At 49.9% G+C, this 16,731-nt stretch overlaps 1 protein-coding gene across 3 annotated transcripts in view; it reads left to right on the plus strand.

Annotated features, from left to right (window-relative positions):
* The window catches only part of celf3a (cugbp, Elav-like family member 3a), a 25,117-nt gene extending 8,553 nt beyond the window's left edge, over window positions 1-16,564 (plus strand). The window contains exons 4-15 of one of the 3 annotated variants that reach the window (XR_009927987.1): window positions 7,231-7,279; window positions 8,311-8,439; window positions 10,093-10,172; window positions 10,860-11,003; window positions 11,221-11,360; window positions 12,112-12,272; window positions 12,384-12,443; window positions 12,761-12,865; window positions 13,443-13,586; window positions 13,716-13,867; window positions 14,277-14,370; window positions 15,685-16,564. Coding sequence is in view for 2 of the 3 variants with exons in the window: in XM_062446118.1 (XP_062302102.1) it covers window positions 7,231-7,279; window positions 8,311-8,439; window positions 10,093-10,172; window positions 10,860-11,003; window positions 11,221-11,360; window positions 12,112-12,272; window positions 12,384-12,443; window positions 12,761-12,865; window positions 13,443-13,586; window positions 13,716-13,843 (1,140 nt within the window). In the remaining variant the exon portion in view is untranslated. The remainder of the gene's footprint in view (window positions 1-7,230; window positions 7,280-8,310; window positions 8,440-10,092; window positions 10,173-10,859; window positions 11,004-11,220; window positions 11,361-12,111; window positions 12,273-12,383; window positions 12,444-12,760; window positions 12,866-13,442; window positions 13,587-13,715; window positions 13,868-14,276; window positions 14,371-15,684) is intronic. The other 2 variants (XM_062446118.1, XM_062446119.1) reach the window with 2 other exon arrangements.
* The last annotated feature ends 167 nt before the right edge of the window (window positions 16,565-16,731 follow it).

A 16,731-nucleotide genomic window follows, 5' to 3' on the forward strand; every position in this document is an offset into this window, starting at 1 on the left:
GCACAACCTTCTCTCTCCAAACCACCTCGCCTCCTTCTCCACGCCCCAAAACCTGTATCATGCGGGACAGCGTCTCAATACCAAACTTCCTCTCTCTCTGCCCCCGGTCATCACTTCCTGTTAAATCTGGTCGTTGCCGTGGTGAGCTCTGAGCAGGCTGGTGTGGTTTACTTAGCCTTCCCTGCTGATCCAGGCCTGCAGCCTGATGCCCTCATCTGGTTATTCAGGATGATAATTCATCTCCGCTTCACTGGAGTCTCAACCTGAATAAAACAACGGTGGAGGGAGTTCATTAGAATCTGCCTCAGAATAACATCTTCATGTTTAGGGACACATTTCTGCAATGTAAAAAAAAAAATGAAATCCCTGTTGGGATCAGGGTTATATTTGTAGGAGATGTTTGAGGGGAATCAACGAGAGTGGGATATTCTGGGAGTGGGGTTGTGTCAGTACATGATGTGTTGTGGGGGAGGGGAGGGCAGGTGCGTGGTGACATGAAGAGGGGGATGGAGTGTGTGTGTGTGTGTGTGTGTGTTGGGGTGGACGGTGGGGGGGGGGGGTGTGCTCATACCAGAGAGGAACACAATCAGAGATCTTGAGGCAGCTTTGACATCTTTGTAGAGAGAAGCTTTTCTTTCTCCTGGGTCTTTTGCTTCCTGCTTGGGAGCAGAAAGACATGGTCTTTTGTTGGGGCGTCTGATTAAGCCTGACATTTGCTCGGCGCTAACGAGTTAGCCTCCGTCCAGACAGATGCGGGGATTCTGACAATCGTCAACGATAATAATGAGTGCATGTGTACAACATTTATTTATTTATTACAGAGCGTTTGTACGTGTGTGTGTGTGTAAAGTGTGTATGCCTGTGTGTGTAACGCGCAATGTGTGTGTAAGGTGTGTGTATGTGTGATGTGTTTGGGTGTAGTTTGTGTAATGTTTAATGTACGTGTGTGTATATCGGCAGAGGGAGAGAGGGAGAGACAGAGAGAAACAGAGAGAGAGGGAGAGAGAGACAGAGAGAGAGAGAGAGAGAGAGAGAGAGAGAGAGAGAGAGAGAGGGGGAGAGAGAGAGGGAGAGAGAGAGAGACAGAGAGAGAGAGAGAGAGAGGGAGAGAGAGACAGAGAGAGAGAGAGGGAGAGAGAGACAGAGAGAGAGGGTTAGCGGAGGAGAGGAGCGGCGTCTCCTCCTGTCAGTCTGTCAGAGGGGCGTGTGCTGCGCCGCACACGCACACGCGTGTGCTCCACACGCCCACCAGAGACGAGCGTGTGAGTGAGCATCTGCATATGTAGATGTCTGTCAGCGTGTCTGGAGACGCTGAAGCACTCACCGTGGAGACGCCGGTCTGAGGGGACCGGAGAGATGATGAATGTAGATTGTGTTTACATGGGGGTGAAGGGGTGAAGAGGGGGAGAGAGTGGGGGGGGGGAGTAAATGGGTGTGAATTGGGGAGAAATTGGATAAATGAAGAGAGGGGGAGGGGGTGACGAGAGGAGGAGGGGGGGAGGGGGTGAAGAAATGAATGAAAGTTTGACATAATGAGCAGCGGGTGGCTGTGTGTGTGTGTGAGTGTGCGAGTGTGTGTGAGTGTTTGGGGGGGCTTGGATAAGGGGGCACTGAGGCAGTACGTTTATCAGCTTAAATACAGACATCTGTTACTGAGAAAGATGGTGTGTGTTTGGGAGGGGGTGGGGGTGCCACAGAATGTGTGTTTGTCATTGCGTGTTAGTCAGTGTGTGTGTGTGTGTGTGCGTGTGTGTGTGTGTGTGAAGAGAGGGATGTTGATACAACTCATCAGGGTTCTGAATCCAGTAGCACTACTGATTAATCTGATAGCCATGATGCATCTCTCTATATATATTGCACTTTGGTGGAATTAAACCACACACACAAAACTAGGACACTTTACTACTACCAGGAAAACTAAAATCCCTTCATGATTTTATTCTAAAACCAACTGAACAAACATCACATGACAGGAATATATATCAAGCCTTAATAGCAATAAATAAATACAATGACAGCCTACAAGGAGCCCATTTGTAAATGTTAGGATTGTACCTTCTGAGAAACGATTTGTTATCTACCCGCATCATGAAGAACCATGGCCCTACTACCTGACCCCACCCTGGAGAGCGTCCAGGGTTGGAGACAGGCTAGGCTAGGTAGCCAAGCGGACACACTGGAGACAGGTTCATTGATCCCACATTACCAGCCTGTACAAGTGTGAACATGTCTGTCTCTCTGGGGAGAATTGATTCAGTAACCGATGGACAGAAAATCTGACCAGGCTTTGTGTGTGTTTGTGTTTAAGAGAGATGGAGACAGACAGAGAGAGAGAGAGAGACAGAGAGAGAGACAGAGAGAGAGAGACAGAGACAGAGAGAGAGAGACAGAGAGAGAGAGACAGAGAGAGAGAGACAGAGAGAGAGAGACAGAGAGAGAGAGACAGAGAGAGAGAGACAGAGAGAGAGACAGAGAGAGAGACAAAGAGAGAGACAGAGAAAGAGAGAGAGAGACAGACAGAGACAGAGAGACAGAGAGAGAGACTGAGAGAGAGACAGAGAGAGAGACAGATAGAGAGACAGAGAGAGAGACAGATAGAGAGACAGAGACAAAGAGAGCAAGAGTGAGACCAAAGCATGTGTTGTGTAGCTAGACTGTAACTGTGTCTTTGAGCGCATTTGGTTTGTATTTATTTTTTTGGGCCAGCATTTACTGATCTGTTTCTATCTTTGCGTTCTGCGCGTCACACTCTCTCTCTCTCTCTCTCTCTCTCTCTCTCTCTCTCTCTCTCTCTCTCTCTCTCTCTCTCTCTCTCTCTCTCTCTCTCTTGTTTATCTGTCTGATTGCATTTTCAACGTCTTTCTATCTCTGTCTGATTTCATCTGTTTCCACCTGTGTGTCTGCGGGTCCTGGGAGAGCAGGTGTATTTATTTAAGTGAGTGTCTTGATGTTAGTGTGTCTGTGTGTGATGAGGAGGGAGAAGCAGAAGAGAGGGGGATGGGGGATGGGATGGCAGGTTGATTATGGTCGCAGGTCTCGTTGCCTAGAGACGGCGGGGGACGAGGGATGCCAGGTTGCTAGGTTACGGCGCGATGCAATGACCAGCGCTGTGTGATGGAGCGGAGGCGAAAAGGGAAAATTGTCTTTGTGCCCCCCCCCCTCCTCCTCTCTCCCTCCCTCTGCTTCCACTTTCCCTCTCTGCCTCCCTCCCTCCTCTCTGCCTCCCTCCCTCCTTTCTGCCTCCCTCCCTCCTCTCTGCCTCCCTCCCTCCTCTCTGCCTCCCTCCCTCCTTTCTGCCTCCCTCCCTCCCTCCTCTCTGCCTCCCTCCTTTAAATGCTCTGTAAAGATCCAGAGAGGGCCCTTGTTGATGCATCTACTGTTCACAGTGTCTGCGTCTCTGGCAGACGGGCCGAGTGGATTTAGAGAGCAAACAGACGACAGAAAGGTATCACCCTCGTATCTCCAGCGATATGAGGGCCACCAGCGACGAGACGGAGGAGATTACGAGCCGTTCTCTGTCTCAAAGAGGGCAAGAAGAAGAGAGAAAACCGTGATTAAACCACCCCGTCCAGTCACCCTTCCTCCTCCTAGCCTCCCTCTCTCTCCCTGCTAGCATATTTCTCCTGGTTTATGTGTTTATGGGGGTGGGCGCCTGGGGGAACAGGAGACTGGGGTCAGGCATGGGGGAGGGTTTTTTTTTTCCACTGTGATTTGATTGGATAATCTATGGCTTTAATATCTCCTAATCCCAGTGAAATCCTCCCCCTGGCATCACAGAGGGAAAGATTACCCCTGTGTGTGTGTGTGTGTGTGTGTTCACGTCCATGTGAACAAGAGAGTGAGTACACATGCAAGGTTGCCAGAACCAGGGAGTGTCTGTGTGGACAGAGTCTGTGAGCGCTCTCTGTGTTTGGTTTGTATGTCAAGCATTAAAGTGGGCTGCTTCTGCTGTGATACCAAAATGAAGATGGGGGAGAAAGTGTGTGTGTGGGGGGGGGGGTTGGGCTATGTTGTGTACAGTCTGAACACCCAACAGATATTTGTAGCTGATGGTCCCATTGTAGCTGGATTGTAGCTGGATTGTAGCTGGTCCCAGTGTAGATCAGATGGTCCCAGTGTAGATCAGATGGTCCCAGTGTAGATCAGATGGTCCCAGTGTAGATCAGATGGTCCCAGTGTAGATCAGATGGTCCCAGTGTAGATCAGATGGTCCCAGTGTAGATCAGATGGTCCCAGTGTAGATCAGATGGTCCCAGTGTAGATCAGATGGTCCCAGTGCAGCAGAGTATTCACACAGCTCTTGGGAGGTGGTAGTTTTTCTTCTTTGTTTCTCTCACGGACACACACACACATAAAATCCCGCTACCTCTCAACCTAGAAGCTCCTCCACATCCTCCTCCATTTGTTTTCCCTCTCCTTCATCCTGTCTCTCTCTCTCTCTCTCTTTCCCTCTCCTTCATCCTGTCTCTCTCTCTCTCTTTCCCTCTCCTTCATCCTGTCTCTCTCTCTCTCTCTCTTTCCCTCTCCTTCATCCTGTCTCTCTCTCTCTCTCTCTTTCCCTCTCCTTCATCCTGTCTCTCTCTCTCTCTCTCTCTTTCCCTCTCCTTCATCCTGTCTCTCTCTCTCTCTCTCTCTCTCTCTCTCTCTCTCTCTCTCCTCCACACGTTGTTCGGGGCAACCTTGTTTACCTGCTGTGGATCTCGTCGCGGGGTTGCCATGGCGACCGCTATGCGAGAGAGAGAGAGTAGCGGGGGGAGGAGAGGGAGGGGGGTGGGGGGTGGGGCGGGCTTTCGTCAGAGGGAGCAGGGCTGGTTGCCGTGCCGATCTGGAGTGGCGTCGCAGCCTTGATGGCCTCCCCTTCTACGAGTCCCTCTCTTGGATATTCTAATACCAATCTCCTCCGCCATCTGCTCCCTTATCGACACGGCGGTGGCTCTTCCTGAACTGGGATGCTGATAGCCCCGCTCAGGGGTGGAGGGGGAGACGACTGGCAGATCTTTTTTGTCCAGGCACCCTGTTAGGTCCTTGTTCATCCACGACAAGGAGAGTATTCACGTGCAATTGTGTTACGTTTGAATTTGTCTCTTTTTGTTCTAGATTTTATTAATTGGTTGATTCTAGGATTCTTTTGAGGAGTTTTATAAAATCCCTAAATCTAAATCTCCTAATTTAGATTCAGAATATCCTTCTCGTTCCATGTACTGGCTGTAAGAACAGACTGTAGCATGCAGGAACATGTCTGTTGAGTGATTTCAAGCATGGTTGACAGGCTTCTCGTCAACCTCTCAGTCTGTCAGCTTCTTAATTGGTGTAATCAATGGGAGACTCTCTATGTGAAGACACAGGATCTGCAGCTGGGGAGAGGAGGTGAAGGAGAGGGAGGGGGAGGAGTATGAGGGCAGGAGGATGAGGGGAGGAGGAGGGGTAGAAAGATGCAGAAGGAAGGTGGGGGGAGTGGGAGGAGATGGAGGAGGTGGAGAAGGAGGAGGAGGAGAGAGGGAGGGAGGAGGAGCTGGAGAGGAGGAGGAGAGAGGGAGGGAGGAGGAGCTGGAGAGGAGGAGGAGAGAGGGAGGGAGGAGGTGTTTGTGCATGCTGGGGGTTTGCAGGAGGCCCCATCTCGTCTCTGATCAATACTGTCTTTCGGTGACCGATCACAGCTAATCAATCAGATCCTTGGGATCATTGGCTGGCTTAAATGTCACCGGCTCCATAATTAAGACCTTCATTAAAACCCACTCCCCCCCCTCCTCCTCCCCGCCTCCCTTCATCCCTCCCTCCTTCTCAAGCCCTCCTTATCTCCTTTCCTCCCTCCCTCTCCTTTCTTCTACCTTCCCCTCCCCCCTTCCCCCATGCTCACCAGGCCAGTGGCGTATTCAGTGTAATACGGATTGTGACAAATAATAGAAGACAACTGTTGAGAGGTGGAAAAGACGTTCCCTGCGATCTGATGCTTGTGAAGCGCTAAAGGTCGCCCAATACTTTCAGTCACTCTCATCTCAGTTTCTCTGTTTTTATTCATCCTACCTATCTCTTCCCTTCGTTCTCTCTCTCTCTCTGTCTCTCTCTTTCTCTCTCAGGCTCAGAATCTCTCGCTCATTCTAATCCTGTGTGCTTCTGTAATCCAGATTAGCCGGCGAGCATTCTTAATCTTATCACTTCCCCAATCCTGCGTGGGTGTGTGCTTTTCCTGGTTTTAGATAAGGGTGCTTCAGAAAGAGAGACGGAGAGAGGGAGAGAGGGAGAGAGGGAGGGAGGGAGGGAGGGAGAGAGAGAGGGAGAGAGGGAGAGAGGGAGAGAGGGAGAGAGGGAGAGAGGGAGAGAGGGAGAGAGGGAGGGAAATGTAAAAAGAGACAGTTGGGGCGGAAGACAAAGTGTGACAGGACCACCCACAGAGCCAGTCTAGTAGATATGAAGGGAAGGAGGGAAGGAGAGAGAGAGAGAGAGACAGAGACAGAGACAGAGACAGAGACAGAGACAGAGAGAGAGAGAGAGAGACAGAGAAGAGACAGAGAAGAGAGAGAGAGAGAGAGAGAGAGAGAGAGAGAGAGAGAGAGAGAGAGAGTCAGAGAGTCAGAGAGAGTCAGAGAGAGTCAGAGAATAGACAGAGAAAGATGAAGAACAAGACATGTTCTGTGTCCAGCACACAGACCCGAGCTTCCCTTCCCCGGCTCCCTGGACGTTTCAGGATCGATTTAAATGTTTTATTGTTTGCCTACAAATCATGGAATGAGTTCTCTCCGTCTCTCTGATCTTAAACACAACCCTCCAAGGTCACTCAGGTCCACTGTGCTGTAGCTTCTGGACGTGCACAGGTCACGGTTGAAGCACAGGGGTGATGGTGCTCTTGGTGTTGTAGCCCCGCAGACTCTGGAAGGAGAAGGTCTGGCTAGAATGTCAGGCTGGCTCCGACACTTCCTGTTTTTACATCCCGTCTTCAAACACCTCCTCGTTCCTTTTAACTCACCATGAGAGTTGCCTCTCTTTGTCTTCCGGTTTTGTCAAACTGATCTTTAGTGTTTGCCTTGTCATGTTTTATGGCTTTGTCTAATTTGATTGTGCAGCACTTAAGGCAAACATTGTTTTTAAATATTCTTTATAATTAAATCAGACTTTGACTTTGACTATGTACCTGTTAGCTCTCAGACAGGCATGCTGTACCTATCATTATCTTGTTTTACCACCTGGAATGTTTTGTCATTTGAAATATTCTTATTGTGATTTTCATTGCAGATGAATCGTCCGATCCAGGTGAAGCCAGCAGACAGTGAAGGCAGGGGGGGTAAGAGACACCTGTAACACACACACACATAATACACACAAACACACACTCTCTGTCTCTATGTCTCTATATCTCTCTCACACACACACACCTGTTCAAACAATAATTGAAGAAAATGGGGGGGAGAATACTGTTCAAACACCTTTTCCACACAACCGGCCCCCACACAATCAACCTCAAGTTTGATTTGTAAAAAAAAACAAGCGAATCCACCTGGCCCTACACTTGCCCAAACACCTGTTATAGCAGTTCTATATATACCGCACCCCCCTCTGTCACGTCTTGCCCTACCCCCAATAACCAATCAGACGCCTTTGTGAGCGACGACCGGAAACATGAGACTGATTTTGATTGGTGTTGTCATGGCGCTGCCTGTCAGGCTGTATAGAGGCTGACAAGCGTCACAGCCAGATGCTCTCTGCTCTATGTTCCTGGTGCTGCCCCCTGGTGGCCAATATTGGAACGGCAGAAATCACACAATGGGAATGACTACAAAGGCAGAAACATACAAATGTATGCGATAATGAGGGAAGGGTTTGTGAAATGTTTAATGTGTCAACGTGTTTATCTGGGGTTGATTAAATAAGAATCATAACCTTTTTGAACCTCTTATCCTTTTCCCTCATCCGGGTGGATTTCCTTCACCTATCCATCCTCTCCGCTCCATTCCTCCCTCCCGTTCTGCATCTCCTGCATCGCTCCCCGTCTCCCCCCTCCTCCTCCTGTCTCCCCCCCCTCCTCCTGTCTCCCCCCCTCCTCCTCCTGTCTCCCCCCCCTCCTCCTCCTGTCTCCCCCCTCCTCCTCCCCCACTCCCCCCACTCCTCCTGTCTCCCCCCCTCCTCCTCCCCCACTCCCCCCCCACTCCTCCTGTCCCCCCCCCCTCCTCCTGTCTCCCCCCCCTCCTCCTCCTGTCTCCCCCCCTCCTCCTCCTCCTGTCTCCCCCCCCCTCCTCCTCCTGTCTCCCCCCCTGCTCCTACCCCCTCCTCCCCCTCCTCCTCCTCGTCTTGCCCCCTCTCTACCCTTCACCTTAGAAGACAGGAAGTTGTTTGTGGGCATGTTGGGCAAGCAGCAGTCAGACACGGACGTGAGGAAGATGTTCGAGGCGTTCGGCAGCATCGAGGAGTGCACGGTTCTCCGCGGGCCAGACGGAACCAGCAAAGGTAACATCGGGTCACCTCTCTTGTCTGCAGAGCCGGTCTCTCTCCGGGTGTTTGTGGTGTTTAAGCTGGCGGACAGCCCTACCCCGACACCTCTCATATGCTGAAGACTGGAGTTGCTGGACAGTCTCTGCTTGATGAGTCTCACACCTCATTGTTTGACCTACTGTCACATTTGGTAGTCATATGTTGATAAGTCAGGGTCAAGATGACTAAATGACTAAATGTAAGATGTGGTCTGATTGGTTGTTCTCCTGGTAAAATTTAAAAATCTAATATTTAACTTCAACCATTCTTGCTGATTTAACAGAGTGAAATAACTGAAATTCCACCATATTTGGACACAGTATATATTAACCCTGTCTTCGGGGCACATCGTTGTGTTTACCCAATTTGACCTGATACAAAAACAAATAAAAAGCATTTTCTTTTAACCTTCGCGATGTGGGGGGTCTGAGACAGCCCGACGGTTAAAAGAAAATGCTTCACTTTGTTTTTGAAATGCGGTAAAGTTGTCGCAATACGACGGTGGGTCACAATGACTGATGGGTCAGAATGACCCGAAGATAACACAAGGGTTAAGACACAGTCCAGTTTTACTCCTCTTACATTAGATATAGGGGCATAGTTTTGGTTGTTTGGCCCAAATAAATAGATAAAAACCTACCTGCACACAACCCAGTGGTGAAGACACTAGCGCTGTCTTCAAACTTGGATGACAAAACATCCACATGATCAACCGTCGACTCAAAGCATGTCACTCAGAGCCACTGAAACAGCAATGGTTCTGGCGTCCCTACATCCCCAACCCCCCCCCCCCTCCCCCCCTTAGAACCCGTCCCGACTGGCCCGTCAAATCACAGACAGCCGCAGCCGTCCAATCAGGATCGGACTCATCGGCGGGGTCAACAACGGGCATGCGTACGTCACACGGCTGCGCCCACGCACCGTGAACACCAGCGCTAAATATCCTCTGTTTTGTTGTATGGGGCATGACTAATGATGCTGCAGGCTTTATGGGTCAGAGCTAATGACGCGCTACATGCTTTATGAGCTGTGAGTGATGGAGCTGTGAATCCTGTGGACCACAGTTAATGATGTAGCCAGAGCTGGCCATGTGTGGGATGTAAGATGATTCTTAATGTATTTATATAGGGCACAGGCCTGGGTTACAGTGCTGTCTTGTAGAAGGCTACGTGTGTGTGTGTGTGTGTGTGTGTGTGTGCGTGTGTGTGTGTGTGTGTGTGCGTGCGTGCAAGCGTGTGTATGTATGTCAGGTCTGATGATCTTGTGTGTTGAGTTCTGTAGGGCGTTTGTCAGTTTGGATGATCATGTGTGTTGTGTTCCGTAGACTGTGTGTGTCAGGTCTGATGATGGTGTGTGTCTGTGTCTGTGTGTGTGTGTGTGTCAGGTCTGATGATGGTTTGTTGTGTTCCGTAGGGCGTGTGTGTGTGTGTGTGTGTCAGGTCTGATGATGGTTTGTTGTGTTCCGTAGGGTGTGTGTGTGTGTGTGTGTGTGTGTGTCAGGTCTGATGATGGTTTGTTGTGTTCTGTAGGGTGTGTGTGTGTGTGTGTGTCAGGTCTGATGATGGTTTGTTGTGTTCCGTAGGGTGTGTGTGTGTGTCAGGTCTGATGATGGTGTGTTGTGTTCTGTAGGGTGTGCGTTCGTGAAGTACCAGAGCAACTCAGAGGCCCAGGCAGCCATCAGCGCTCTGCATGGGAGTCGCACCCTCCCGGTCAGTCAAACCAGACACACACCACAAACACACATGTACACACAGTCCATAGACTGACACACACACACACACACACATTCACACTCACACACCTTAAATCCTCATTTAGACACTTACTCACGCATGACTCATCTACAGTTTAACCCTGCCACACACAGACAGCTCTCCTCCACACACACACAGACATCTCTCCTGCATACACACATCTCCTACACACACACACACACACACACATCTCCCTCATGCACGTCTCCCACACGCGCACACACACAGACACCTCTCCTGCATACACACATCTCCTACACACACACACATCTCCCACACACACACACATCTCCCACACACACACACACATCTCCCACACGCACACACACACACACGTATCTCGGCAGAGCAGAGCTGTGGTGGAACGTCTCGTCTGTGTTATAGGTTACCTAGTCTCCTGTCCTCTCTTCTTCATCCTAATAAACCTTCACCCCTCTCCACCTCTCCTTCTCTCTCCATCACTCTGTCTCCCTCCCTCCCTCCACCCACACCACCTCTCCCTCTCTCTCCATCGCTGTCTCCACCCCTCCCACCCTTCCTCTCTCTCCCTCTTTCCGTCCGTTCCTCTCTTCCTCTCTCTCCACGCCTTTTCTTCCCTTTATCTCTTGCCCCTCCCCGCTCCCCCCTCCTCCCCCTCCACAGGGAGCCTCCTCCAGTCTGGTGGTGAAGTTTGCAGACTCGGAGAAGGAGAGAGGGATCCGTCGCATGCAGCAGGTTGCGTCCCAGCTGGGGGTCATCAGCCCGATGACCCTGCACCTCGGGGCTTACAACGCCTACACGCAGGCTGTGAGTCTGCCCCCTGCCTCCCCCGACGCCTCCTAATACCCCCTCCTAATACCCCCCCCCCCCACACACACACACGATCACAGTATACAAGTCCTCCTGGTGGTCTGTGTTCTTCAAGAACAAATGGATGATCTGATCTCTTTCTCCCTCTCGCCCTCCCTCTGTCTGTTCCTTTCTGTCCTAACCTCTCCTTCATTCTCCTCCTCCTCTCCTCTAGTTGGTACAGCAGCAGTCCTTGGTCGCCCAGTCCGCCTATCTGTCTCCTGTTGCCACGGTAGCGGCTGTGCAGATGCAGCAACTGGCCGCCCTCACCCCCAGCAGCATCATCGCCTCCCTCGCTCCCTCCTCAGGTAAGGCCTACCTCTGCTTCACCCCCCCCCCCACTCCCTCACCTCACCCCCCTCACCCCCCCCACTCCCTCACCTCACCCCCCCCCCACTCCCTCACCTCACCCCCCCCCACTCCCTCACCTCACCCCCCTCACCCCAACCCTCACCCCCTCCTCAGGTAAGGACTACCCCTTCCTGCCTTCCTACATCCCTCCCCACCCCAGCTCACTCCCTCACCACACCCCCCTCTTCCCCTCCTTACGGAAGTATCGTCTTACGCCCCTTCCCCACTCACCCTTCTCCCCCCTCCTTACCCCCAACCCTCACCCCCTCCTCAGGTAAGGACTACCCCTTCCTGCCTTCCTACATAATAATAATAAGACTTTATTTATATAGCACATTTCATACAAGAATTGCAGCTCAAAGTGCTTTACATAAAATCAATAAAAACAATATTATAAGTAATAAAAGTAATAAAACCCTTCTGAACACAGGCCGCAGTCTTTGCGGTAATGAGAGCAATCCAGAACCTCTCCCCCTCCCCTCCCCCCACCCATCTCCCCCCAACCACCCACCCTCCCCCTCCCTCCCCCCACCCATTTCCCTCCCCCCACCCACCCACCCTCCCCCTCCCTCCCCCCACCCATCTCCCTCCCTCCCTCCCCCACCCATCTCCCTCCCCCCACCCTCCCCACGACCACCTAGTGCTCTCATCCTGCCGCTCTCCTCTTCCAGTGTATTTATGCCTGTTTGCATCCCTGTCCCTGTGTCGGTTGGACAATATCTCCAGGGACCAGCACCCCGCCCGCCATCGCGGCCCCCCCAGTGCCTGCCCTGCCTCCACCAATCGCTGTCAACAGCTACCCCACCGTCCCAGCGCCACCCAATGGACAGTCAGCGCCCGAAGCCCTTTACACCAATGGGGTTCACTCTTACCAAGGTACCCTGCTCGTTTCACTGCACGCAGGAAAATAACACCCAACGTGCTTATTGCGTGATTGAAACGGTTTGTTTTTGCGTGTGAACATACATGTTATGTGTTTCCCCCCAGCCCAGAGTCCTGTCCTGGATCCCCTCCAGCAGGCTTATACAGGCATGCAGCACTACACAGGTGAGACTGCAGCCTGGTCTCTCTCCCCCCTCCTGGGTCTGCCTCCTCCGTGGGTCTGTTCTGAAGCGGGGAGACGCTCACAGACACCTGTCTGGTTATCAGGTTACCGCTCTACTGAGGGCATTACTGGAGAATGTACTGGCAGAGTCTGTAATCTGTCGATCGGACTTTGGAGTCTGAAGTCTCTCCCTGTCTCTCTCTCACTAGTTCTCAATGTTAACCCTTTTCTCTTTGTATCTCTCTCTCCCTCTCTCTCTCTCTCTCTCTCTCTCTCTCCTGCTGGTCCTGTATGTTAACATGTTGTCGCCCGCCCACAGCTACCTACCCTGCAGCGTATGGGCTGGTGGGCCAGCCGTTCCCGCACCAGCCAGCCCTGGTGGCCCAGCAGCACCAGCAGCCACAACAGCTGCAGCAGAGAGAAGGTGAGCACTCCTCCTCTCCTGTCCCCTCCTCTCCCCTCCACCTCCTCTCCTCTTCTCTCTCCTCTCTCCTCTCCCCTCCTCCTTCTCTCTTCTCTTCTCCTCTCCCCTCCTCCTCTCTTCTCCTCTCTCCTCTTTTCTCTCCTCTCCCCTCCTTCTCCTCTCCCCTCGTCTCCCCTCCTCCTCCTCTCCCCTCTTCCTCCTCTCCCCTCCTACTCCTCTCCCCTCGTCTCCCCTCCTCCTCGTCTCCCCTCCTCCTTTCTTCTCCTCTCCCCTCCTCCTTCTCTCCTCTCTCCTCTTCTCTCTCCTCTCCTGTCCTCTTCTCTTCTTGCCCTCACCACTCCTCCTCCTCCCCTCTCCTTGCATCCTCCTCTCCTCCTCCTAGACTCACTCTGGTAAACGTCAAGGTCTTTTACTGGACTGATTTCATGTATTTATTATTTGTACACTTCAAGAAGTGGATAACCGATCCCTGTTGAACATTGTGAGAAGTTTCTAACTTTTCACCTTTCTTTTCCTGTCCTGTCGCCTCCCCTATCCTCCCTTCCCCTCTGTTCCTCCTCCCCTCCCCTCTCCCCAGGTCCAGAGGGCTGTAACATCTTCATCTACCACCTGCCCCAGGAGTTCACAGACTCGGAGATGCTCCAGATGTTCCTGCCCTTCGGCAACGTCATCTCCGCCAAGGTCTTCGTCGACCGCGCCACCAATCAGAGCAAGTGCTTCGGTGAGTGACGAGCGACGAGGAGAGGCGAGGACTGTGCCTGGAACCTCGCTCCCGGTGTCAGAACGTCCGGATGTTTTTCTCTACGCTTCCTGATCCGTGTATCTTCTTGTCGTTGTGTGGCTCCGTCAGGTTTCGTGAGTTTCGACAACCCGTCCAGCGCCCAGACCGCCATCCAAGCCATGAACGGCTTTCAGATAGGCATGAAGAGACTGAAGGTGCAGCTGAAGAGGCCTAAGGATGCCAACCGGCCCTATTAGGGGCATCTGAAACCGCAGAGGGGGGTGAGTACCAGGAGGAACAGGGGGGAGAGGGAGGGCCAGGGAGGGGGAGGGAGGGAAGGAGGGGGGTGACAAGCCGGGTGATGGGTGTGTGAATGGATTGGCTATGGAGGGAGTGGAGGGTTAGTCCCGGGGTGATGTTGCATCATCTTTCTGTCAGGTGGAAATAAACAAGTGAGTCACCCATGATGGAAATAGGTTAGAGCTAGAATCAGGCACCTTGTGTAATTACTAGAGACAGGATGTTTAAGATTGACGTAATTCGTATACTGTTTGTTTAGCGTCAAGTGTTCTATGATAGGGTTGCAGACAGAAATTATTCGTCATTAATTTAATTTTTTACTTTTCATTTATTGTTTTTGTGATGTGTCATGTGTCATTTTCCTGAAAAAAAACATCAAAACATCTCAAGACTTTCCCGTCCATACATATATCCTGGAGACCGCATCGCTATGGCTACGGTTGCCTAGCAACCGCTAAATCCTCCCCCCCTTCCTCTCACAGTTGTAAGTTAATTGGCCTGTGTTGGTTGCTGTGGCGATATTGCCTGTGGTGGTTGCCATTAGCAATTTTATTTTGGGCCGTTGCCTTGATTCCCCATGCTCTAATGCATGGCGAGTTGCTGTGGCGACCATGAACTGTGTTTGGTGCGTTGTGTTTCCTCTTTTATTTGTCCTGGTTTTATCCTTGCAAACACTGATCAGTAACTGTCAATATACCACAGATTTTGTAAGCAATTGATTATCATGACATTCTTTTTGCCTCGTTGATAAATATTCCGCTGCCCAGAGCAACAGTAACAATAGACGATAAATCTAATTCTATATTTCCTTTGGAGGATTTTTTGTTTGATTAGTTTATTTTTCGTTGTTTGTCATGATTATCATTCTTACATATCCCCCATGTTTAGTTGGTTTGGTGTTTTAGTTTCGGTGAGTGCAAGGTTTCTGTTCAGCTGTAATTTAATCCAAGTGACTTTGACCTTGTGCTTGAACTCTGTTTGGTTTCACTGTGCATAATGTGTGCCCCAGTGAGTGGGTGATAAGATCTGTATATTTATACGTGGGTGTGTGTTTGCGTGAAGGTGTGTGCTTGTGTGTTTGAGCGTGTGTGTGTGTCAGCTGTGTGTGTGTGTACTTGTCTGTGTCTGTAGATCCAAATGAAAGTATTGGACGTGCGAAGTCTGAAACTCTAACCTTGTTCAGAAGGTTCTGAGGATCCCTGGGTTGTGACGCGTTCTGTTGACTGAGGAACCTCATTCCTCTCTAGGAATTCTGGGTCACCAACGACTTATACCAGCCATGCTAACCAACCCCAACACAGACGTTTAGCTGTATGCGACCTTACGCACACAGTACTGGATCATTTTATAGGATTATTTGGACCGCCCAGGCAACATGAGATCTTTAACCCCATGGTTTGGTGCATAAGAGGGTCGTCTAGTGACATTCGAGCACCGCGATGGCTAAAAAAAATAATAACGATTGATTATACCCAGAATTCCTATTGTGCATGTTCTCAATATATTTATATGCCTGCCACAACGAGACGAGAATCGTATCTGGTGCTAGGACGTGCACACACCAGCAACAGTATGGTTTTAACCGTGTGAGTTGCATGGGACTCCAGGCAGTGCTTGTATAACAAAGCTAAAAATAAAAAATAAACACGAAGGCGTCTATGAGAGTGTTAGACATGGGTTATGCAGCTCTATCTAACACAGTTATCAAGAGCTTTTCTGTTTTGGTTATTTATGGAACCTGGCGTTTCGGAGGACGAAATAATCACCTTCTCTTGATTTCTTCTCTCTTTCCTCTCAGGGAAAACGTGTAAGAATTCAATCAAGAAAACCACTTGGGATGTCCCAGCCTTTTGGTTGTATCGCCAACCATATAGCACAGCAACAACACTTCACACACGGGGAAAAAAATAAAGGAATATATTGTATGTATCTGCAAAAATAACAACAACGCCAGATGTGTTGGTGACTCTGGTGTCCCTATACTCTATAGCTGGATACCGTCCGATTATGTACATATACATCTCTTCTACTGCCAGCCACCAAGGTCTACATGAAGAAGCATATCACTGGTTTTATTCTACTAAAAACAGGGTTTTACTGTATAGTGTGATTTGTGGTCCATAAAACAAAAGCAAATAAGGTATGAGGATAGGAAAGAGGGATGGTAACTTTATTGAAGAAAAAAAAAAGAAAATACTATTCTGTATGATTATACCATTGGTAAAATTGTTATGTAGAGTTAGTTTATTATTTAAAAGTAAATTAAAAGAAAGGGGAGATTGGGAGGGGGGGTGATTCCGCTGGAAGAGAACTACATTTCTTTTCACTTGTAAATACCTTGGTTTTCAATGAAGTGAAAGAGACAAACCTTTGTGAGTTTTAAGATTCTCTGCTACCACTACTTTTAGTATTGGCTTAGTGCGAGGGAGGGCTGGGAATTTTGTATCTTGATTTTTTACGTTTAATTTATTTGTTAATCAATCGATGAAGGAGGCGACATGGCAATTTTTTATTTTAGAAAATTTAGGATTCCAGTGGTCTGCAAGACCATGGATACACTTATTGTAGAGTTTTTAATTACATAAATGTACTTATGGGGGGGAAATCATTATAATGTTTCTTTATTTATTCTCTACAATTGCTGTTTTAAAAATATGTCTTTAATGAAATAAAGTACAATTTAGAAAATGTGTTTGTGTTTTGAGAGTGTATATCTAGGACACGCCTGGTGTTGCTTGGCACCTTACGGAACATGTTTAAAACAAACGGACAAAACGGTACAAGCAACCTCAAGCTCGTTTGATCCTGGTGAATAGGTAAGATACTACAGGACACAGTGGCGTTT

The sequence above is a fragment of the Osmerus eperlanus genome, chromosome 20 (genome assembly GCF_963692335.1).
Source record: "Osmerus eperlanus chromosome 20, fOsmEpe2.1, whole genome shotgun sequence".
Taxonomy (NCBI): Eukaryota; Metazoa; Chordata; class Actinopteri; order Osmeriformes; family Osmeridae; genus Osmerus; species Osmerus eperlanus.